This window comes from Castor canadensis, chromosome 2 (assembly GCF_047511655.1).
Source record: "Castor canadensis chromosome 2, mCasCan1.hap1v2, whole genome shotgun sequence".
Taxonomy (NCBI): domain Eukaryota; kingdom Metazoa; phylum Chordata; class Mammalia; order Rodentia; family Castoridae; genus Castor; species Castor canadensis.
In genome coordinates this window covers 182,550,069-182,575,061 of record NC_133387.1, presented here as the reverse complement: position 1 = coordinate 182,575,061, position 24,993 = coordinate 182,550,069, and the positions used below count along the sequence as shown (strand labels likewise).

Sequence of the window (24,993 nt, the reverse complement as noted above, 5' to 3'; positions counted from 1 at the left end):
AGGCATTTTGTATTTATCTCACTCATATGAAGGCTACTTTGCAACTTCTGTCTTTATTTCTTTATTATTGTTGTGCTTGGTGGGAGTACATTGGAGTATTTACAAAGGTTCTTAATAATGTATCGAATATATCATACTTGAATTCACCCCCTCCAATGCTCTCTCTCACCCCCCCTTCCTGGAACAGTTTTAATAGGTAACATTTTTGTGTTTACATACATGCGTATACATTAATTATTTGCACCATATGCATCCTCCTACTCCTTTCCCCCTCCTGTCCCCATACCACCCCCCCAACTCTGTCTTGCTTGAAATGGTGATCGTGATTCCTGTCAAGATGTGTTTATATTTTTATTTTTGAAGCTAAAACAGGAGCTACAATTGTCTATTTAATATACTTGTGTATTGGCAACATACAAATCTTATTAGTTCCTTATTAGATGGAATTACACACAGACAAATGTGTAACATTACTTTAGGAGGCCTGAGGTGTGAAGGTATTGACTTGAGAGAAGGACTTGAAGTATGGTGACAATGACTGTCAACCAGTCTTGACTACAAAAATTGATAATACGTATAGAATCAGTAGTTGATTATGGGGAAGTTTAAGAGGAGAAGAGGAAGGTGGAAACAACAAATTTGCAGTTACTTAGATGTGCATGGTTAGAGTTAAAGAAATCCAAAATGATCTCCTTCTTCAAACACTGTGTTCAAGAAAAACCTGTGTGACTTGCTACTATTGGGATTTAGGAATGAAAAGTCCTGTCTTCAGGGCCTTTACAAAAACTTGGAACAGTTGTGTTCTTTTGTGGACCTTTGAAGAACTGTTAGAATACATTGTATGAATTGAAGTAACTGCTGACAGAATTTTGAAAAGTATTGATTACTTACGTGTTAAGACAGGTTCTGCTAATTAAATTTTGCCCTATGCATTTCGGAGACTGAGCCATAAGCCTTGGATTTTAAAATGTTACTGAATGGGGGCTAGCAGAGTGGCTAAAGTGATAATGTGCCTGCCTCGCAAGCATGAGGCTCTGAGTTCAAAGCCTGATACCTCAATGAAAAAAAAGAGTCATCAAATGGAATTTCAACTATATCTGTTGGAAATGCTCTCACCCATGGACTTTTATAGACTCATTATTTCCTCTTAAGTATGATGCTTATAGCACACATCTCTGGAGGTTTTAAGAAATACATGCTGGCTTTTGGAGGAGATGCATCCTTGAGTAGGAAAATGTCTTAAATTGATCTTCAGTACTATTTCAGTCAGCACTTTGAACTGCTCTTAGGTTCCTGGTGCCATTATATCCTTGTGGTCAATAACTATCCTCCTTTTGTGGCTTACTTCACAGATTTATAAAAGCATCCTGTCCATTTTTATTTTGTTATTATATTTTGTCTGTGATCCAGCATAGTACTAGATACTTGGTAGATTTTCAGTGGAAAATTATTTGAAGAGCAAAGAAGGGTGGTAGGTATAAGAAAAGGTGAAGTATTCAGTTGACTGGAACATACTATTGAAGAATTAAGAAATTAGTTAGCAGGGTAGGTTTGGACTAGGTTAGTGGAAAGTCTTAAAACCCATGCTAAGGAAATTGGTGCTGTGGAAATTGTTTTTCCCTTCCTTAGATGCAGTTAAATATGGTAAGATTGGATATGCATAGGAAGAGACCAAAAACTGAAATTTAAAATTTCAAGTAGGCAGTTGAAGGTAGCAGGGAATTTGTATTAGAATAATAACATATTCTAATATTATATTAGATAGTTGGTGGCTTATGCCAGTAAACAAGCAGTAGAGTACCTGTTTTGCAAGCACAAACCCCTAAGTTCAAATCCCAGTCCCCCCAAAAAAGAATATAATTCAAAGCAGGATTGATAGTTATCAGTGAACTTGACTAATAAGTCAGATATGCAGAACAAGGGAAATGAAGAAGCCATGATGACTCTTAAGGTTTTGAGTTTGTGGTAATTAAGACATACTGTTGTCTCACATCTGTAATCCTAGCTTCTCAGGAGGCAGAGATCAGGATTACGGTTCAAAGCCAGCCCAGGCAAATAGCTCATGAGACCCTACCTTGAAAGACCCTTTACAAAAATAGGGCCAGTGGAGTGGCTCAAGGTGTGGGCTCTGAATTCAGGCCCCAGTACTGCAGAAAAAAAAAAAAAAAAACTCACAGGTGACATGAAGAAAGAACATATTTGAGAACGAAGATTAGTTTAATTCTGAACATGTTTTGAGTTGCTGGCATTGTGTAGAGAAGTAGAAAAGTTGTAAAGCTACCAAAGCCCAAGATTTGGGAATTATTTGCAAAGTAGTTTTTGAAGTCATAAGATTGCAAAGAGAAGAGTGTATATAGAGAAAGAATGGAATATGGCACAGAGCAAGTTCTTGGGAAGTATCTTTGAAGAGACTGGAAAGACAAGCCAAAGAAAAAAGAAAACAAACTAACAGAGGACATCCTAGGGAAAACCAATTAAGATTTTTCAGGAAGAAGTAAAATTCACAAACCTGTTTTGTTACATGTATTTGTCCTTTGGTTGATATTGTGAAGGATTTGGTTCTAGACCCCAGCTGATAACAATAACACAGATCCCCAAGTCCCTTATTGAAAATTGCAAAGTATTTATGTATCTTCCCTGTATACTTTATAAAGATCATTTCTAGATTACTTATAGTACCCCATACAGTGTTAATGCAATGTAAATAGTTGTTATACTTAATGAACAGGCTGAGAAGGAAATCAAGAAAATTACTGCATTCATGATAGCCTCAAAACAAAACAAAACCTATCATAGTTAGTAGCTGGTTTGGTGTACAATAGTTTCTAAAGCATTTGTATCCTGTTATGTGACAATAACGTTCAAGATAGCAATGATAATCTGATCAAAGTGCATACTTAAAAGTAGAGACATCATCTTATAAAATTGGTACTGTGCAGCATCTTTAAATCATGTCCATTACATAGGGGTTATTAGGACAAAGTTAACTAATTGTTAAGAGCAATGGCACAATTAGCACTTGCACAGATAGTGTTACGTGGTTTGAATGTTAGCATTTCATTTGATAAAGGGAGAGGTATTTTAGTAGAATTTGGGAAATTTTAGTATCGTTTTTGAGGTCTGATTAATGAAAATTTTTATTAGATCTGGATAGTTAAATAGTTCTTGTTTAAGAATATTTTTGTATTTCTTTTATTCATATGTGCATACAACGTTTGGGTCATTTCTCCTCCCTTCCAAAATAACTTATGCATAGCAAGAAATAATGTTTTCCTTTTGCTGGGGAGGGTGTTTTGCTTTTTTTGGGGTGGTGATGGTACTGTTTTTGTTGTTGCTGCTGCTGTTCTTTGAGACAAGGTCTCACTATGTAGTTCAGGCTGACCTGGAACATGGAATCTTCCTACTGGAGTGTTGGGATTATAAATATGATCCACCAAGCCCAGCTTCATCCCCAACCCTTTTCTGCAGTTGAATGGTTATAGCAGTGCACATGTTCTTCAGCTTATTTGTTAAGTTCTTTCATCTGTGATACTAAAATAAATTTGTTAATATTACTTTGTGTTCAGTTATTAGACCTCATTAATATGTGACTGTGAGGGGTTTTTTTTTGTTTGTTTTTTTTCTAACTTTCTATATAACATCTGTTTGAGGGAGGGGACAGAAGGGAGTCTATTGAATGTGATAGTCCTTTTTTTGTGTGTGTGGTACTGGGTAAACTCAGGGCCAGCTCTTTTGTGTTGGGTATTTTTGAGATAGGATCTGAGAACTATTTGCCCAGGCTGGCTTCGAACTTTGATCTTCCTGATCTCTGCCTCCTCAGTAGCTAGGATTACAGAAGTGATCTACCTGCCCTGGCTAGTCCTTTTTGTTTGTTTGTTTTTTCGATACGGGATTTGAACTCAGGGCATCACACTTGCAAGCACTCTACTACTTGAGCCACACCCCAGCTATATCTTTCATCTGATGTTAGAGCAAAACAATTTCCAAAGACCTTATCTGAATAGCACATTCCATCCTTTCTTTTTCTATAATTCTGTATATCCTTGTACAATATTGGCCAGAAAGTGTATTTGAAGAGGTTCTTACCAAATTTATTGTTAATATTAACAATATTAATTTGATATTTTGTGTAGTAAATATAAAATAAAACTGTTTACTTAATTATTATACTTCTCTTCATTTGTAGGCGAAACCTAACCAAACTGTCCCTGATCTTCAGTCACATGCTGGCAGAACTGAAAGGCATCTTTCCAAGTGGACTCTTTCAAGGAGACACATTTCGGATTACTAAAGCAGATGCTGCAGAATTTTGGAGAAAGGCTTTTGGGGAAAAGTATGTCTGTAAATGATGATTTGAACTATAAAAAACTAAAGCTTATGTTACGAGTCCCCCTCCCTACCCCACTACTGGGTTTGAACTCAGAGCCTTGCGCTTGCCGGACAGGCATGCTATCGTTTGAAGAGTTTTTAATGTATGAGATACTTAAAATATGAAAAATACTTGAGAAAAATAAGTGTATGGGTACTTCCCACCTTTGGTAAATATTTACATTTTTTTGCCCTAATTATTTTTTAAAGAAATAAAGCTTTGCAGATTCAGTTGAATGACGCTCATGCTCTTTGATTAAATACTCTTCTCTCCCATCCATTTTGCCGTTAGCAGACATTTCCATTTCAGATTATTTGCTATTGCAAACAGTGCTGTGTTGAACACTTAGTTTTTTCCATAAGCATGAATTTCTCCTTCATTATATACCTAAGAGTGGTATTACTGGGTTGTGAAGTTTCACATCTTTTGCTTTGCTAACTGTTGCTTATTTGCTTTCCAACCAGGTTATAGAAGTGTATATTCCCATAAGTAATATGTAAGAGTTCCAGGGCTAGAGGTGTAGCTCAGCAGTATGCTGCTTTGCTAGCATGGGCCCAGCACTGCAGAAAATAAAAATAAACTAATGTTTAGATTGGAAATATGAGGATTGGTAACTCGGTGATATAGTACTTGCCTGACATTTACAAGGTCCTAGGTTCAGTTACCAGTACCACAGAAAGTAAAATTAAAAATTGTGTTTTATAAATAAAATATAGACTTATTTGCAATTTGAACAGCTTAGCTGAGGGAGTTGAGGGTATAGCTCCCTGCGTTCTGTGCTCTGGCTTCAAGCTTCAGCACCATCCCTCCCCCCTAACAAAAAAGCCTAGTTGAAGAAGATAGGTTCAGCTTTATTCCTTTACCTCAATAACTACATTAGAACAGACATCAAGAAAACCGGGCACCAGCGGCTAGCAACTGTAATCCTAGCTACTCAGGAGGCAGAGATCAGAAAGATGGAGGTTTGAAGCCAGCCTGGGCAAATAGTTCTTGAGACACTATCTCAAAAACAAAACAAAACACCACAAAAGACTGGTGGGGGTGTCTCAAGGTGTAGGCCCTGAGTTCAAACCACCAGTACCACCAAAAAAAAAAAATAAATAAAATTATGCACCTGATTTCTACATTGTAAATGTATTTTTTCTCATGATCTCTTATTTTCCAGCAGGTAAATACATAAACCTTCCAAAGGCAGTGAGATTGTATTTGTTTTAAAGATAGTGAGAAACATGAATTCCTAATGATGCTTAACTGGCCTTATCTAGGGTTTAATCACTTTGGTTGAATAGTTTCTTCCTCATCTCTATGAGAATCCTGTTCTTTCAGGATGGTGAGCCTATTTCCTCCTGCCTATCTTGCTCTAGTGTGGGTTCCTCAAAGAATACAGAATGTTTTACATGCTTTTAAAATGTTACTTTAAATACAAGCTTTTTAGGGGGAGAGGGAAGAGGGAGAATAATGGAGGGGTTGAAGCAAACCCAGATACATTGTACATCTATATAGAAATGTCACAATGAAACCCCCTGTACAACTATTAAGTACTAATAAAAACGTTTTTAAAAAAGTACAAGCTTTTAGGTAGTAAAGGCCTGGCCCCAGATACATTTCCCCCCCACTCTTTTTTTTAATGTGAGTACCAAACTTTTTTCTGTTTATTTATTTAATCATTTTTACATTTGTTCACATATGTATACATTGTTTGGGCCACCTCCCCTACCCTCACCCCCACACAGATACATTTATTATGCAAAAAAGATAACTTCATCTTTCTTTCTATGCTTCTCTAATAGAACAAATGTATGAAGCAAGATGAGAAAGCAAGATTAATTTATTGCATTCTGCCAAATAGTGGAAAATTACTTCTGTTATTAACTTACTCATTAGACAGTTAAGAAATACATCCTTTCCTGCCTTCTTTCTATTTTCAATCCAGATGCTCACTTTCTGTAAGAGAATTGAAATTGATAATGAGTGTAAGACTTGCTTTCTTTTCCTTGATTATAGCAGTGCCTGAAATTATCTGCTCTCTCATTTTGTGCCTTCTCTTTCACCCCACCCCAGGACAATAGTCCCTTGGAAAAGCTTTCGACAAGCCCTGCATGAAGTGCATCCCATCAGTTCTGGGCTGGAGGCCATGGCTCTGAAATCCACTATTGATCTGACCTGCAATGATTATATTTCAGTTTTTGAATTTGATATCTTTACACGACTCTTTCAGGTATGTTACTAAAAGTGTGGACTAATCTGTCTACTGCTAGTTTTCTGAAGAGAACTCTTTTAAAAATAAAAAACATATAGGGGTTTGTCTATGGTAAAAGTATTTTAATTCATTTTAGAAATTATAATCAAAAAAATGTTAAAAGTTCTCTATATATGTACCTAATCTTTCTTCTCATACCTTTCTTTGATTTTGAATACCCTTAATATTCTTTTGCATCATTTTAATGGTTATAGAACTACCATAAAATGGATATAATTTTTTAATTTATTGTCTGTTATTAGACATTGATATATGTTTCCAACTTTTTTTCCTATTGTATTGAAATTCTTGATTGTTAATGCTGAGACGTATTGAGACTTCAGAAAGTACTCATTTCTTTTCTCCTCTAAAAATAATGTCCTGCCAGTATGTGTATACTAACTTGTATAAACATTTATTTGAAACTTATTAATTGCCTATGTAGACTCTATTCTGGTTTTCTGATTTTTGTTTATCTTGTTTAAACCTCAGTACTGTTGGTGAGGGCTACTGTACAGTTTCTTACATTTCAGTTTGTATAAATTTTCTCCCTAAAAGCATATGTTCTTTTCTTCTTAGATGTTCGAAGTTTTATCTCTTTAACCATATTACAATTGAGAATTTATAATTGAGAATTAGTTTTTTGTTCTTCATTGCTCTGAGGTTGGTTATCGATCTTGAGCAAAATGGTCTGTGCTTACTCTCTTGTTTCTTTAGCCATGGTCCTCTTTGCTCAGAAATTGGAACAGCCTCGCTGTAACTCACCCTGGTTACATGGCTTTCCTGACTTATGATGAAGTGAAAGCTCGGCTCCAGAAATTCATTCACAAACCTGGCAGGTCAGTGCCATGAAGCAAAGAGGTTTATTCTCCTGAATTTTATTCTGTTGTGACTCCTGCTAGAGTAGAAGAAACATCTTTTTATCAGTTCCTCAGTGGTCACAATTTTACAGTAGGGCTCATGTCTGTTTATCAGAGGAATTGTGACTCATTCAAAACGTGTGATTTTTTTTTTTTTTTTTTTTTTTAAACCTGTGATTTGACAAATGTTTTCAGGTCACTTAAGAATGGGATTAATGCTGGGTGCCTTGTCACACGCCTGTAGTCACAGTAGTTAGAGGTTGAGGCAGGAGGGTTGTTTGTTTGTTTTTGGCACTGGGATTTGTACTCAGAGCCTACACCTTGAGCCACTCCACCAGCCCTTTTTTGTGATGTGTTTTTTTCAAGATAGGGTCTCGTGAAGTATTCGCCCAGACTGGCTTTGAACCTCAATCCTCCTGAATAGCTAGGATTACAGGAGGTGAGCCACCAACTGCCAGGATCTTTTGAGACTAGTCAGGCAACTAGTGACAACCTGACTTCAAAAAAGATTGATTTTTTTTTTTTCTTTTAAAGTAGTTAGTAGACAAGATTGAATGGCAGGAGTGGCGAAGGTGACAGTAGCAACAATGAGAGGACAATCACATTAGGCTTTTTAAAAATTTTTTCCTTTTTGGTGATACTGGGGTTTGAACTCTGGTCTTCATGCTTGCAAAGCAGGCACTCCCCCACTGAGGCCCTCTAACCCTAAGATTGATGTTTAGATGTCCTTTGTTTCTGTTCTGAAGTCATTGGAGAAGGTAATCTTTTTTTTTTTTTTTTTGTCAAGAAAAGGGAATTTCGGGGTTGAACCCAGGACCATGGGCATGTTCAGTACACACTGATTCCTTTGATTTTTGTCTTTTTTTTTTTTTTTTTTTTTGCAGCACTGGATTTTAAACTCACGACCTCACGCTTGCTAGGCAGGTGCTCTTACCCCTTGAATCAGCCCTTTTGCATCTATCTTTAATTTTTATCCTAAGACCAGCATATATACTAAAACTTGTGTTAATCTCTGTTTTCAGTTACATCTTCCGGCTGAGCTGTACTCGTCTGGGTCAGTGGGCTATTGGGTATGTTACTGCTGATGGGAACATTCTCCAGACAATTCCTCACAATAAACCTCTCTTCCAAGCGCTGATTGATGGCTTCAGGGAAGGCTTGTGAGTACCACTACTTACATTTTCTGCTTGAGTCTAGGCATTTAGGGACTGTAACACTTCATCGTTAATGACTTTATTCTGTGTTTCTTCTATGTAGATTAAGATTCAGGAAACATTAACAGGTTATATTGACTTGGACTTCAAGTTTTGTAGTACTATTGTTTTTGTTTAGTAGGGATTCCATAAGTCAAGTTGTTTTCTCTATTGCTTCAGTTATTGCCAAGAGTAAATCTCATCTTTCTCCTTTTCCAGATATTAACTTATTTTCAAGTCTGTGTCAGATTTGAAAATGTACAATTGTCAGGACATTTTACCAGTTATTTAACTTGTCAGTATGAGGGCAATTAAGTGTTAAAGACAGCAGGTCTCAGTGGTCTTCCTCTACCTTCATCCTAATTTCATTTTGGTTCAGCAGCTTTTCTTCAGGCCTTTGGCTTTTGTAAGGTATGCTAATGTTTGACTAAGTTCTTATCTATTCCAGAATTGCTATTCTTTTGGGAATTCAAATTATCAGTCACTAAGCACTGAAAGTACTGTTGTCCAGGTTCAGAAAACTAGCTTGTGTTATAAAGGAATTAGGAAAATCAATTTTCCATTATGAATCATCTTCAGTAGCATTGGAGCTGAAAGAGATGTTGCCTCAAATGTCAGAGCAGTTTGATGCTAAAAGTTCCCTTGTAAATGATTTCAGTGGTTTAGTTTGCTTCTTGACTTTTAAAGTGCTATCTCTTGAGTTTGTTAAACCTGTGTAAGCAAAAGTATTTTAGGTCTTTGGTTAAATTCAGTATAAGGCACACCTGCAATCCCAGAATTCTGGAGGCTGAGGCTGGAGAATCTCAAGTTCAGCAACAGTCTGGGCTGTATAGGAAGACTCAGTCTTTTTTAAAGAAAAAACAAAAAACAAATGCAGTTTAAGAATTTATAGCTTGTGGTCATCTGTTAATTAAAATAGACATTGGCAAACTATGGTACATGGGCTGTCTGTTTTAGTGTAGCCTTTAAGCCAAGGTAGTTACTTCTTTTTAAGTATGTTAGATATCATTTGTCTATAATTAACAAGCATGATAAATTGGCTTCAATAAAACCCCAAGATTGGTTTTACTCCTTTTTCCAGCTATTTATTTCCTGATGGACGAAATCAGAATCCTGACCTGACAGGATTATGTGAACCAACTCCCCAAGATCACATCAAAGTGACCCAGGTAAGTTTTGTTTTACATAAACCTTATCATGGGAGCCAAGTTTTTGTATGTATTTTATAGAACTGACTCTATAACTTAGTGATTGGTACACTTGAATTTTAAACACTTGGCTAGATTAGTGAATTTGTGTGTATGTGATTTCTCTTAAAACCATGCAACTTAAAATAGGGTCAAGACTAGCTGCTTTCTGGTTTAATGAGGGAACATGATCACTGTTTTGACATTTTTATTTGAGTAAAATTTGTATAGAAAGTTGACTTCAATTTTCTTGTTAGTGTTTATAGTTACTGTCATTCATTCAACAAATAACCTATTAATTTTTTTTAATCAAAGGAACAATATGAATTATACTGTGAGATGGGCTCAACATTCCAACTGTGTAAAATATGTGCTGAAAATGATAAAGATGTAAAGATTGAGCCCTGTGGACACCTCATGTGCACATCCTGTCTTACATCCTGGCAGGTATGGATCCAAACCTTACATTTTCTTTTCTACATAATTACTGCGAAGAATTGGGTATTATATATCCTTTATAAAGAGTGGCCTGGCTTGTGGAGTAAGTTTAAATTTTTGATTTCTTTTTTTTCTCCCTTTCTCTCCTCTTCATTCCTTCACTCCTCTCCTATTTCCTCTCCTCTTTTTTTTCTTTCACTAAGGCTGGAACCCAGGGCTTCAGTATGCTAAGCATGCACTGTAATTTCATTTTTATCTCTAAGAAATATATTTACTAGTAAATTAATATTTTAAGTACTTTTATTTACATCCATTACTATCATCTACTTCCTCTGCAGGAATCAGAAGGTCAAGGCTGTCCTTTCTGCCGATGTGAAATCAAAGGTACTGAACCCATCGTGGTAGACCCATTTGATCCTAGAGGAAGTGGCAGCCTATTGAGGCAAGGAGCAGAAGGAGCTCCCTCCCCAAATTATGATGATGATGAAGATGAACGAGCTGATGATTCTCTCTTCATGATGAAGGAATTAGCAGGTGCCAAGGTAAGACTGCAGTTTTTTTTAGGGGTTGTGACATAGCTGGGTGATAGAATGCCTACTTAGCATGTGTGATACCCTAAGTTTGATTCTCAGCACCACAAAAAAATACCAATGAAATAAAGCTAAAATATCCATAGGGAAAAAACTTGTATGAGCACACACCCAGTTACTTACTATTATGCTCAAGAATAGAGGTTTAGAGGATTTTAAATCTATGCAATACGCTGTATGATTTTTCTATAATTAAAATATGTTATGTTTGCTAGGTGTTTCTTGCCTGAGTAAGCTGCTCAATGTGGAGTGTTATAAAGGACCAGAATTCACAGACAAGGCTATGAAAGAGCTCTTAATGAGAAGAGAATATAGATGGAGGTGAAGCATTATTCAGCATAGGGAAGCAGTGAAATTGTTGGGTATATACTCTTTTAATTGGTATAGGCATTTAGAAGAAAGAAGGAAATGAACACTGTCCCCTTAGATATGTAGAAATTCAAAGATAAATGACAATTTCCTTTATGTGTTACAATAATTTATTCAGTCTTGATTTCCAGGCTGCCTTTTTTTGTTTTGTTTTGTTTTTTTCAGTGTGGGGTTTTAACTCAGGGCCTTGTGCTTCCTTGGCAGGCACTGTGTAGCACTTGAGCCATATCCCAGCCCCCGTTGCTTTAGGTATTTTTCAAATTGGCTCTAGCATTTATGTCTGGGCTGGCCTGAACTGTGAACCTCATGTTTACACTTCCCTTCTAGCTGGGGTAATAGGCACATGCTACCATGCCAAGCTTTTATTCATTGACAGGGGGTCTTGCTAACTTTTTGCCTGGGCTCTCATTGATCCAACAGTCTTCTTGATCTCTACCTCCTGAGTAGCTGGGATTATAGATGTGAACCATTGCGCTCTGCCATATTGGCTTATTTTGCATGTCAGTCTATAGGGTGAATTTCTAGTAGTAGAACTACTGGATAAAAGAATGTGTGTGTTTAGACTATGATATCTGGGCACAGTGCACCCATCTAAAAACCCAGCACTGTGGAGGCTTAGGCAGGAAGATCATGAGTTTGAGGCCAGCCTGGACTATATAAAAAGATCCTGTCTCAAACAAACAAACAAAAATCAGAAAAAAACCAAAAACAAAACTCTTGATAGAGGAGAGAGGTATAATTAGGAGAGTAGCACATGGGAATTTATTTCATAAAGACCTTAGTGGTCATTTCCTATCTGAATGGTATATATGAGGTGTTTTTATGTTACTCTTTGTAATTTATACTTCACTGTATTCTCTGTGTGAATAAAATTTGAGTAAAAATTAACTTTGGGTAAATAGTAAAACTTTGTTACTTTTTATGTCCTAAAATCACCCCTGAAGGTGTGTGAAAATATAAGAGTTCCTGTTTTACCACATCCTTGTAACTATTACTTGTTATTTTAATGCTTTTTGTTTATTGTACTGTTTGTAATTCTGGGATTTGAATCTAAGGCCTCAAGCTTGCTAGGCAGGCACTCTTCCACATGAGCCACACCTCCAGCCCATTTTTGTTTCATTTTTTGTATAGATGCTTGTGTTTTTAGCGAGGGCCTACCTCAGACTAAGATCCTCCTACCTATACCTCCTGTGTAGCTGGGATTACGGCTTGCCACCCCAATGCCCAGTTTGGTTTTTTTGTTTTGTTTTGTTTTGTTTTCGGTGGGAGCTGGGCTTGAACTCAGGGCTTCCTGCTTGTAAAGCAGGCACTCTACTACTTGAGCCATGCCTTTAGTCCATTTTGCTCTGGTTACTTTAGATATGGGGTCTCTCTAGCTAACTGCCTTGGCTGGCCTTCAACTGAGATCCATGCAAGTAGTTGGGATTATACAGGCATGAATCACTGTGCCTGGCCTCTGATTTGTTTTTAATATAGTTTTATATAGTTAACCTTAAATCTACTTTTTAAAAAAAGCCAAAGGATAAATGCACATGAATTTTTTTTTTAAGTTTAGAGGAATTGCTGGAAGGCTTACAAAAACTGGTTTCCTGCCTTCACCCTCTCCAACTTCCCTTTATACCTCCATTCAGATTTTTTATTTTATTTTTTTGTGGTACTGAGGTTTGTACTCAGAACCTCCACATTGAGCCACTCCACCTGCCTTTTTTTTGGTGGGTATTTTTGAGATCGGTCTCTCAAACTATTTCCCCGGGCTGGCTTCAAACCATGTGCCCAGCTGAGATTTTTTAATTCTTAAAATGACTTCCTGCTTCCATGTTTCTAAACTGTATGCCTATACTGCTTTCTCTTGATTGTTTACTAGCTCACCTCAGATACTATAGAAGAGTAGACTTATGTCTCTTATCTCCTTTCTACTCCATAGCCTCCCACTGTAGTTATTTGAATGTTTTTTTGTTTTTTTGTTTTGCTTTGCTGAATCAGTATTTGGTGTTTAAATAATTTTGCTCCCTACTGTGCCAAGTAATATGCTATACTGTAATTACTTTTGCTTTCTTAATACAACCTACTTTTCCTGGAATACTTTTATTTCCCTAGTTTTTAGTTTGTACCTGTCACTATGAAGTAATACCATGTTCTCAAGCATCCTCTCAGTAGGCTTGTCTATGAAGTAAACACTTAATGCAGTAGATAGTGGATGGTACAATATAGTAAAGTGATATATAGGCATCATCCATGTTTCTTCTCCAGTCTAGACAGGTTGTTCTCTATATATGTTGCATTTCCAGTCACCCTGTGGCCTCCCCTTTCATCCTCACAGTATTTCATTGCTTCTCCTCTGTTGCAAGGACCTATTTATTGGCTTTCATGTTTTTCTCTTTCTCGTGTTGCTTCCTTGTAGGAATAGAGTATGTCCTTAAAATAGTCTTCTGTGAAAAGGTCTTTAATATCTTAAAGTGCCTTTTTCAACCCTTAAACTTTAATTCACTTGCTGTAGAATTCTAGGTTGAAAAATACTCTGAATTGTTAAGGCTTCACTGACTTGTAGTTTCTAGTGTATTTTTTGCTCTTTGGTGTCCCCTTTCTCCTTACCCTGTCTTCCCAGAGAAGATTTTAAGGGTGTTTTTGGTTGGTTATTTTTTGGTTTTGCGGGGAGGGTGAGTGTTGAGGGTTGAACTTAGCCTAGCACATGCTGAGTATGCACACTGCCACTAACGATGTCAACAGCCCCATGGTTGGTTATTTCCTTATGTGTTTCTTTTCCTTCTTTGAACTGAGTATGCAATGAAACCTTTCTTTATAGATATTTCTGTCCCTCGGGTCTTGAAAATGTCCTCATATTGTTCTCTTACTATTAGCTTTTACATTTTATTTTTTTTCCTTTTCTGGAACGTTAGTATGTGTTGGGATAAAAGAACATTGCAGGGATGATTTACCATGTTGAGCCATGAATTGAAGAGTACAGTTAGTTCAACCCTCTGCACTTAGAAATGAGGGAGGGTCAAGTGGACGATGGGCAGAGAGGACCTTCTAAATCCAGGAAACAACCCAAAGTTGTAGGAAGCACTGAGAAAGCAATGCTTTTAAAGCAGCAGTGACACTTGCTAGGGAGTAGTGGGAGATGATGTTGTTGGGGGAAGATCAGGCTTGAGCGAACTGGGAAAACCAGGCAGGAAAAGGATGTTATATGACATGGGAAATTGGGAGTTACTACTGATGTCTTTTAAGTTTGTGAGCCCAGTGGTCATAAGCAAAATAATTTAGTGAGATAAACACAAATCAGGGAGGTTGCTAGAAGCTTGTTTAATAAATCAAGTCTCATGTTGGTGAGTAGAATGAAAAGGCAGTTAACGGATCTGAGGTTCTTTTAGGGTAAAAATCTGTAGGACATAATTCTAACTAGATACTGATGAAGTGAAAGCTTAATAAATAAATTTTGACTGTCTTAGTCCTTGATGTTGAGCTGCATTTTCAGCTGAAGTGGAGCTTGTTTTCTTAATTAGGAGTAAAAGCAAGTAGTTAACCATGAGGGCTTTGTTTTTCCTCATTCACCACTAAGCAGCAATGACAGTGCTGTCGTTTTGCATAGATGCTTACAATATATATTTGTCTGTATTCAGTCAGTGTTGCTTCCTGTTGAGATGCCAATGCAAAGTAGCATTTTGTAAGAATTACTGTGTATCTCTTGACAGCTTACTTCAACAACCTTATCTCACCTACTCCTCACCTGCTATAGACTGGCAAATAGAAAAGGTTATACACGTATTTGTTCCCCCCTCCTGCTTTTTTGGGTGGAACTAGGGTTTGAATTCAGGCCTTCACACTTGCAAAGCAGGCACTTAACTGCTTGAGCCTCACCTCCAGCTCATTTTGCTTTGGTTGTTTTGGAGATAAGATCATGCAAATTTTGCCTGGGCTGACCTCAAACTGCCATCCTCCTGATCTCAGTCTCTTAAATAGTTAAGATTAAAGGAGTGAGCCACCAGCATCCTGCTGCCCCATTTACTTATAATACAAATTGACAAAATAAGAAAGATAACTTACCCTTTGGAAGGACTCAATATGCTTTTTAGTGATATTGTTGATCATGCTCAATAATCCAAAGAGAATTTATCTTCTTAGATATCTTTCCTTATGGTGCCCCTTAAATGTTATTCACTAGGTAAGTTGTTGGAAGGTTTATGTCTGCTCCTTTTGTTTTATATGGTTTCCTGTACTTAATCAAAGTTATAATTTTTAGAGTAGTAAGCCAGGATGTTTTTTATAGCACTGCCTTTCTAGATGCTTTGCCAAAAGCTTACCCATATGTGATTGAGAGTGCCCTCTTATGGTAACACTATGGTAACACAGAAGTAGTTCAGGACTCTGGAAGTTTCTGAGATTTCAAAAGAGGTTTGCATGACCCTGAACCTAAGTTTGACGTGTCAGTTATATTCAAATTATTTGCTATCTACAGCTTTAGGAGGAGTTGAAAAATAACTGTTCTGTAAACAACAGTAACCTGTTAAACTTCATTGATCATAGGTGGAAAGGCCTCCTTCTCCATTCTCCATGGCCCCACAAGCTTCCCTTCCTCCAGTGCCACCACGACTTGACCTTCTACAACAACGAGTATCTGTTCCTTCAAGTGCTTCTGGTCTGGGAACTGCTTCCAAGGTAAAGCATTATCCATTTCTGCATTTTTTTGTTGTTGTTGGCATTAGTGAGTTTTGATTGATTTGCTTTCATCTTGCTTCTTCAGGCTGCTTCTGGCTCCCTTCATAAGGACAAACCATTGCCAATACCTCCTACACTTCGCGATCTCCCACCACCGCCCCCTCCAGACCGTCCATATTCTGTTGGAGCAGAAACCCGGCCTCAGAGACGCCCCCTGCCTTGTACACCAGGAGATTGTCCATCCAGGGACAAACTGCCCCCTGTCCCCTCTAGCCGTCTTGGGGACTCATGGCTGTCCCGACCAATCCCCAAAGTACCAGTAGCTACTCCAAGTCCTAGTGACCCCTGGACTGGAAGAGAATTAACCAACCGGCACTCACTTCCATTTTCATTGCCCTCACAAGTAGAACCTAGAGCAGATGTGTCTAGGCTTGGAAGCACATTTAGTCTGGATACTTCCATGGTGAGTCCTAATTTCGAAATTATTTAGCCTATTAACTAATGTTTGTGGGTGGCATTTTATGGATTAAAGGTTTGTTTTGGTCTTGAGACAGGGTCTTCTATAGCCCAGGCTTGCCTCAAACCCCCTATCTTCCTCCACAGCCTCCTGAATAGCTAGAATTACAAGTGTGTGCCACTGTGCCTAGCTATGGGTCAAAGTTTTGATAGGTTTTCTACAGAATTCATAAATAATATAATGCCTTAACCCTCAAGAAGTACATTTGTTTATGAGGGTAAATAAGGCAGTTTATAGCTATAACACTGAACGTCCTTTACAGACGCCATGTGCAATATGACTAGAAAACTCTCAAGTTTTTGAGAAAGGAGAGGCCCTTTCTAGGTAGAGCAATCATAAGGGCTTTGTGGAAAAAGGCATATCTGAATCTGAAGTGTTCTTTGGAAAGTAGATAAGAGTGAGGTTTTTTTGGTTCATTTTGTTTTACAGATAAATACATAAGATGTTATAAGAATACACAAGATTTGTTACATACCTAAGACACAGGAGTGTTAGAGTCTGGTGCAGTTTTAAGATAGATTAGAGCCACAATGACAGAATGCTTAAGGTATATTATGGGATGATGGGCAGAGCAGAAATTTTGTGTAACAGAGCAAGAGAAAGGAACATTGACATTAGATTACAGAACCGTAAATCCCCCCACCAAAAGAATTTGCATTAATTTGATAAGAAATGAGGAGCAACATTTTAAAAACTAGTAAAGTAATATGACCAGAATAATGGCTTATAGAGATTAATCTAGTAGTAATAATGCAGGATAGATTTGGAAGAGTATAGATTAAAAAAAAGTTATGGTCCTTTGTCAAAGCATGTAATGAGGGGTTCAGAACTAGGTGGTGGGGGAAGAATATTTATTTTTTTGCAGGCTTATTTGTGCACTCAACAAATAAGCTTGTCTTTATAAAGTTTATATTCTAATGGAGGAAGATAGAAAATAAATAGAATGTTCACATTGGTAGTACAGTGGAGAAAAACAACTCAAAGAAGTGTATGGGAGCCAGGTGTCAGTGGCTCACACCTAGCTACTTGGGAGGCTGAAATTGGAGGGGGAGGGTGGAAATCAAGGTTCAAGGCCAGCCTGGGCAAATAGTGTGAGACCCCCATCTCTAAAATTACCATAGCAAAATGGACTGGAGAAGTAGCTCAAGCAGTAGAGTGTCTGCTTTGCAAGCTCAGAGCCCTGAGTTTAAACCCCAGAAGTCAAATCCCAGTCTCTTTTCTCCCCCCAGTCCCCCCTCAAAAAAAAAAATCAAGGAAGGGTATGGGGAGAGCTGGAGTTGGAGTGAGCATTACTAAAAGGGATGGAGTATAAGTCAACCAAGACTCTGAAACAGTAGGTTCAGTGAGTTGTGTGGATCCTAGGGGAAGAGCATTCCAGGATAAAGGGAAAAGAAATTTGGGAGAGAGGGTCTGTTTGACAAATAACAAAGGGATGTGGAGTAGCTGTTGTCAAGTGAGCAAGTGGGAGAGTCACTGTCTCTGAGCAGAACGAGGCAGCCAGGTTAGGTGAAGCCTTTAGAGAGCATGAAACAGAATTGTAAAGGCTCGGAAGCTCTCAGTGGGTGAGGAAACATCTCTTAAATGCACACACGAAAATTGGGGTTGTAAACTTGGCTAACTAGGGACATGTTGAATTTGAGATGAGCCTTTGATGGAAGAATTGATGAGTAGAACTTTAATGAGGAGATGGAACAGGAAGGGTACAGTTGAGGAATATGATGGTAATGACAGTGAGGTCTGTGTCTATGTTAGTATTGTGATTTTGGATGAGTTCTGTAAGACGAAAGTTCTTTTCAACACTTTACTTTCCAGAACATGAATAGCAGTCCATTAACAGGTCCAGAATGTGAGCACTCCAAAATCAAACCTTCCTCATCTGCCAATGCCATTTATTCTCTGGCTGCCAGGTAAGTATACTAAAGTTATATTTCATTCCGTGGAGTTGGCCCTTTTTTGCTAAGACAAGTCTTATTTATTACGTAGACTGGGCTGGCTTCAAACTCATGATCCTCCTGCTTCAGCCTTTCCTGAGTCTGGGATAACAGCATATAGTCATCACATCCAATTGGTTTGTATAAAACAGTTGATTTATAGAAAATTTGGAAAACAGAGAAAAGAATAAAGAAGAAAACAAAAAAATGGTGCTAGCGGCTTACACCTGTAATCCTAATTATTTAGGAGGCAGAAATCAGGAGGATCATGGTTTGAAGGCAGCCCAGGCAAATAGTTCACAAGACCCTATCAGAAAAACCCAACACAAAAATAGGGTTGGCAGCTTAAGTGGTAGCTCACCTGCTTAGCAGATACGAAGCCCTGAGTTTGAACCCTAGTATCACCAAAAAAAAAAAAAAAGAAACGAAGAAAACAAAAATCTATATTTGTACCATGTAGAAATAATTATTTCATGTCTTGGAATATTTCCTTCCATTCTTTTTCTGTGTGTATCTATATAAATCAGTCTTACTGAGGCTTGTCAGTTTTATTAATCTTTTTAAAGAAGCAATTTTGACTTGTTGATTTAAACAAATATGGCAGTCCTATTTTTGTTTTGTTTTTGTGGTGCTGGAGTTTATACTCAGGGCCTGGGTCTTGTCTATATCCAGGCTGGCTATCCCCCTATTTATGCTTCCCTTGTAGCTGGGATGATACACAAGCACCACTATGTTCTGGTATTCGTTGAGATGGAGTCTCAAAAATTTTTTGCCTGGGACAGCCTCGAACCTTGATCCTCCTAATCTCCCTCCTGAGTAGCAAGGATTACAGATTTGAGATGCCATGTCCAACAGTATGGGGAGTTGAACTCGGACATTTGGACTAGTTTGTCAGGTGCTGTACCTCTTGAGCCATGCTCCCAGCCTTTTTTTGCTTTAGTTTTTAGATAGGCTCTTCAGTTTTTGCCTGGGCTGGCCTCTTCTGACCCTCCCATAGTCCCTTAGGTCCCTTAGCGGGACCACAGGCTTGCACTGTCACAACAGGCTTCTTTGTTGAGATGGTGGTCTCACTAACTCTACCAGGGCTGGCTTTGAACCATGGTCCTCTGCCTCCTAAGTAGCTAGATTTAGAAGAGTGAGCCACACCTTGGTATCTGCTTTCCATTTCATTGCTTCCTGCTCTTTTTCTTCCAGTTTTCTTTAGGCTTAATTTGGTGTTTTTATAGCATCATGAGACAGATGTTATGTTGATCTGCACACAGACTAGGTGGTTTAAACAGTGGAAATTTAGTTTCTCACAGTTCTATTGGCTGGAAGTCTGGGATCCGGGTACCAGCAATGTTAGTTTCTGGCGAGGGCCCTCCCTTGTGTGTGGATGGCTGCCTTCTCTGTCCTTCCTCAGTGCAGAGTCTCTTTTTATAAGGATACTAATCCTATCAGATCAGGGTCCCATCCTTATGACCTCATCCAACCTTAACTTAATATCTCCTTAGTGGTTCCATCTCTACTGTAATCAAATTGGGGGTGAAGGCTTCAGCATGGATTTGGGGTCAGGGGGCACAAGCATTCAGTTGGTAGCAAATGTTTAGGTGGGGCTGGCAGAGTGTCTCAAGTGGTAGAGTACCTGCCTTGTAAGTGTAAGGCCCTGAGTTAAACCCTCAGTACCACTAAAAAAGACTCCAGATATTTAACTGTATGCCACAGATTTTAATATATCATATTTATATTATCATTCAGTTTAAAATACTTGGTGTTTCCATGTGTAATTGCGTTGACTTGTGAGTTATTTATGTGTTGCCTGATTTTCAGTCTTCTAAAGAGTTTTCAAAACCCCTAAGATGAGACTTACCTACATTGTTTCTTGGATACTGGCCTCTTTAAGTCCTGGGTGTCTGGTTGCTTTCTAGTGCCTTCCTTCCTTAAATAGCATATATTGCCAAAATGCTTTGTGATTAAGAGATGTGTGTGTGTGTGTTTTCAGTACTAGGGTTTGAACTCTGGGTCTACACCTTGAGCAACTCCACCAACCCTTTCTTTGTGATGGGTTTTTTCGAGGTAAGGTCTCATGGACTATTTCCCCGGGCTGACTTCGAACCATGATCCTCCTGGTCTCTGTCTCCTGAGTAGCTAGGGTTACAGGCATGAGCCACCAGTGCCTGGCTTATAATTGAGTGTTTTTAAGGTCTTTTTTTTTGTAATCCTTGCCAGCCTCAAACTTGGTACCTTCCTACCTCAGCCTCTCCAGTATCACAAGTTTGTGCCTCCTTTGCCCTTTTGAGATCAAACCCAAAGCCTCAAGCATGCTAGGCAAGTGCTCTACCACTGAACTATATTTCCAGCCTTAAAATTTTTTGGAGAAAAAATTTCCAGCAGGCACTGTATCACATGAACCACACCTCCAGTTTTACTCTAGTTATTTTGGAGATTGAGGTCTGAAACAGTTTGCCCAGGCTGGCCTTGCCCTGTGATCCTCCCGATTTTAGCCTCCCAGGTAGATAGGATTATGGTGTGAGGCACCAGCTCCCAGCTGTGATTTTTCAATAATAAAAGTAATATGTAGAGCTGGGCATGGTAGTATACCCGTAATCCCAGCACTCTGAAGACTAAGGCAGGAGGATCTAGAATTTGAGGCCAGCCTGAGCTATATAGTAAAACCCTGTCTTAAGAAAACAAAAGACAAAAAAGTAATATGTAAACATAAGGAAAAAAATCTCAAGTGATATTATAGGGGACTGTCATGTTCTTCGTTCAGTTTCTGTCACACTTGTTTTATAATAAACATGCATTGCTTTTATGAGCAGAAAAACTAATCATTAAATACATAGAGACAGATAAATGCCAATACTACTTGTAGAACATTCAGAATATACAAAAGTAGCTGGGCATTGGTGGCTCATGCCTGTAAATCTGGCTACTTAGGAAGCAGAGATCAGGAGGATCATAATTCAAAGCCAGCCTGGGCAAACAGTTCTGGAGACCCTGTCAGAAAAACACATCACCAAAAAGGTCTGACAGAGTTGCTCAAGGTGTAAGCCCTGAGCTCAGACTCCAGTACCGCAAAAAAAAAAAAAAAAAAGAAAAAGAAATACACACACATATAGTGTAAAGAGGATGGGAGGAGAAACATCCATAAGTTCATACTCCATGTAGCAGTTTTGGATGTCTGTGTTTCTTATAGGGCTGGTTATTTTGTTTTTGTCTACTCTTATAAGGTGGTGTAGCGGGTATTTTGTTTCTAAAGCTTCTGGGTGAGAGTTACATATATAAGTATGATGGCAAGATCCCTGAAGCAGGAGCCAGTGGGGAAGAGGGGTAGCTCAGTAAAAGACAACTTGCCTAGCATGTATGAGATCCTGTGTTTGACCCCCAACATTACCCTCCCCCATACAAAAATCCTCAAAGTCAGAGTCAAAACAGTGGGACAGAATTGATAGTACTACCTAGTTACTTTTTATCTTGTTATTTTAGCTTTTTCTTGTGGAAAATACTGAGAAAAAACGTTTATACCCAGGCACTGGTGGCTCAAGCTATAAACCTTAACTTCTTGGGAGGTTGAGATCGGGAGGATTTAGGTTCGAGGCCAGCCTAGGCGAATAGTTAGAGACCGTATCTCTAAAATAACCAGAGCAAAAAGGACTGGAGGTGTAGCTCAAATGAGAGAGTATCTGCTTTGCAAGCATGAATCCCTGAGTTCAAATCCCAGTCATGCCCAGAAAGAAAAAGTGTCTATACCCAAAGGTAATATCTGAGAAAGCTGTTTTTTGTTTGTTTGTTTGTTTTTGAAGTACTTGGGGTTTGAACTGAGGGCCTTCACCTTGACCCACTCCACCAGCTCTTTTGTGAAGGGTTATTCTGAGATAGGGTCTCTTGAACCATTTGCCTGGGCTGGCCTCAAATCTCAGTTCTCCTGATCTCTGCCACCTGAGTAGCTGGAATTACAGCCGTGAGCCACTGGCACCCGGCTCTGAGAAATCTTTTGACAAACTATGTATTATTTGACATCATAAGTTTCAGAATTGGAATTTGCTGTGCATTTCTAACATACTGTCAGAAAGCTACCTGCTGTTTCTTGTTTCATACCTGGTGGGAAAAAAAAGAGTACTAGCTCTCAACTGGGATGCTATAATGAACTTATTTGGAAGTTGGGATTAATTAGAACCAGGTACCCATCCCTGTATAGTAGCCACACCTTTGGTCAACTGAAAGTGGAATTTGTAGTTGGTGTGCTGCTTCCTAATTACTTGCCATGGTCCGTAGAAATCCCTAGATGGCATGTGTTTTACTTTGTCATATTTGAATTATGTCTTTCTTACAGCTGACTATTTCATACAAGTTTTCTAGCTTGTTAATTCTTCTGTCATTTATTCTTCATTTTCCAGACCTCTTCCTGTGCCAAAACCGCTACCAGGGGAGCAAGGTGAGAGCGAAGAGGATACAGAGTATATGACTCCCTCCTCTAGACCTGTAGGGCTTCAGTCAGAGTTGAAACGGCCTTTGGAGATAACACAGAGTTCACGGTGAGTTCACAAGAATCCTGTTTGGGACCAAGTGTCTTTGTATGGATGATTCAATTGACATCCCTCATCTGCTTGGATGTACTGTTAGCCAATCAGATTTAAAACAAAGATAAATCTATTCCCTAATGTAGCTGCAAGCAGTTGCACTTATGCTTTCTCAGTGTGATAGTGACCTTCAGAACACACACATTTAACTTGCCACAGGAGGGCTGGCAGAGGGGCTCAAATTGTAGAGCACCTGCCTAGCAAGGTTGAAGCCCTGAGTTCAAACCCCAGTACTGCAAAAACAAAACAAAAAAATTTTGTCAATCTTATAATATTTATTAGTGATACTAGCACAAAGAGAATATGTTGTATTGAGAGAATCAGGGTCTAAGGTAGTTGTGAACAGGTAAGTCTTCTTAAGTTTGCAGACAACAGTTCTGTTCCAAAAATCATTGTACCTCTTTCCTTCTGGTTCAGAGCATGTGATTGTGACCAGCAGATTGATAGCTGTACATATGAAGCAATGTATAATATTCAGTCCCAGGCACCACCTGCGACCGAGAACAGCACCTTTGGTGAGTAGCTTCACTGCTTCTTAACAATTGATGTGTCAGTGATGATAGTGTATGCTTATAATCCCAGTACAAGGGAAGCTGAGGCAGTAGTATAGTGAGTTTGAGGCCAGTCTGGGCAACATAGTAAGACTCTGTTTAGAAAGAGAGAAAATTGTCTGGCACATTAGCACGAGCCTGCTAGTCCTAGCTACTTGGGAGGCTAAGGCAGGAGGATTGTTTGAGTCCAGGAGTTCTGGGCTGTAGTGCTCTATGCCATATGGGTGTCTGCACTAAGTTCTGCATCAATATAGTAGTGACCTCCTGGGGAGCAGGAGTCCACCAGGTTGAGGATGGAGGGGGGAACCTGCCCAGGTTAGAAACTGAGCAGTTCAAAACTCTCATGCTGATCAGTGTAGAATCAAACGTGTGAATAGCCACTATACTCCAGCTTGAGCAATACAGTGAGACCCCTATCCCTTTTTTTAAATAAGTAAGTAAATAAATAAATGGAGAGAAAATCATTGATGTGCCATAGGAATGAGCCTATATTTGGCTTAGATGGCTTGACCTAAGTACAAAATTATTTTCAGTACTCTTTGGCAAAATATCTTTGATTCATAGACAAGACAGTTTCCTCGTCTCTTTCATTTCCTCTTCACACAGCTAGTTCTTTTGTGCTTTTTCATTCTCCCGGAGCCTAGAGTCATTTGTGTTATATGGCCTGGACCTGCAGTGCTGGTTGCTCTTTTATTCCCATTGCGTTGATGAAATTCTTTTTTGTGTGGGTGGTAAATATTCAACTTCCCATGTTAACTAGCTCATCAAGTTGAAAGTTCAAGAAGCCTGCATGCACAGGGCCTTTTGGCTGATTTTCTGAAGTGCAATGTAGTTAGAAATCCTGAAACTGAATCAGTGGCTATTAACTTTGACCAGAGTAACTTTTGACATGTTCAACAATAGAGCTGCAGGATTGGTACAGATTTTATTTTCTATTTGTTTTGTCTCCATCCACAGGGCCTCACATGGTGTTTGGCCCACAGTAGACATTGAATAACTGTTGAGTAAAATGAATGATTGTATGCATTCATGAATGGGTGGGTGCCCCTACGATGAAATGTGTTACAAGATGAGGTATGTCACAGGCAAAGATGACTTTCCCAGCTTTTCTTCAGGTGAAGGGAATTTGGCTGCAGCCCACACCAACACTGGCCCTGAGGAATCAGAAAACGAGGATGATGGGTATGATGTTCCTAAGCCACCTGTGCCAGCTGTGCTGGCCCGCCGAACTCTGTCAGACATCTCTAATGCCAGCTCCTCCTTTGGCTGGTTATCTCTGGATGGTGATCCCACAAGTGAGTCTCCATGATGCTTTGGGTTTTTCCTATATTATGCCTGGCTTCTAATTTATACTGAAACACATGACCTCTTGCGACAGTCAGTCAGTAGCGGACTATATGATATATCTAAATGGGAGGAAAGCTGGTCCTAAGTCCCAAATGATGAAACAAACTATTGTCAAACTCTTGAGGTTTTTCCCCCCAGTCTTAGTAAAATAAAGTAGTCCTTAAACCATGGATCCTCCCGTGTT

General features: G+C 38.8%; 1 protein-coding gene across 3 annotated transcripts in view; it reads left to right on the top strand.

Annotated features, from left to right (window-relative positions):
* The window catches only part of Cbl (Cbl proto-oncogene), a 76,542-nt gene that overhangs the window by 39,355 nt on the left and 12,194 nt on the right, over positions 1-24,993 (top strand). For all 3 annotated transcript variants that reach the window (XM_020179197.2, XM_074066553.1, XM_020179198.2), the window contains 13 exons: positions 4,187-4,333; positions 6,431-6,587; positions 7,326-7,447; positions 8,491-8,628; positions 9,743-9,830; positions 10,164-10,295; positions 10,625-10,828; positions 15,770-15,901; positions 15,987-16,364; positions 18,231-18,325; positions 22,729-22,866; positions 23,329-23,426; positions 24,578-24,757. In XM_020179197.2, the coding sequence (XP_020034786.2) occupies positions 4,187-4,333; positions 6,431-6,587; positions 7,326-7,447; positions 8,491-8,628; positions 9,743-9,830; positions 10,164-10,295; positions 10,625-10,828; positions 15,770-15,901; positions 15,987-16,364; positions 18,231-18,325; positions 22,729-22,866; positions 23,329-23,426; positions 24,578-24,757 (2,009 nt within the window). The remainder of the gene's footprint in view (positions 1-4,186; positions 4,334-6,430; positions 6,588-7,325; positions 7,448-8,490; positions 8,629-9,742; positions 9,831-10,163; positions 10,296-10,624; positions 10,829-15,769; positions 15,902-15,986; positions 16,365-18,230; positions 18,326-22,728; positions 22,867-23,328; positions 23,427-24,577; positions 24,758-24,993) is intronic.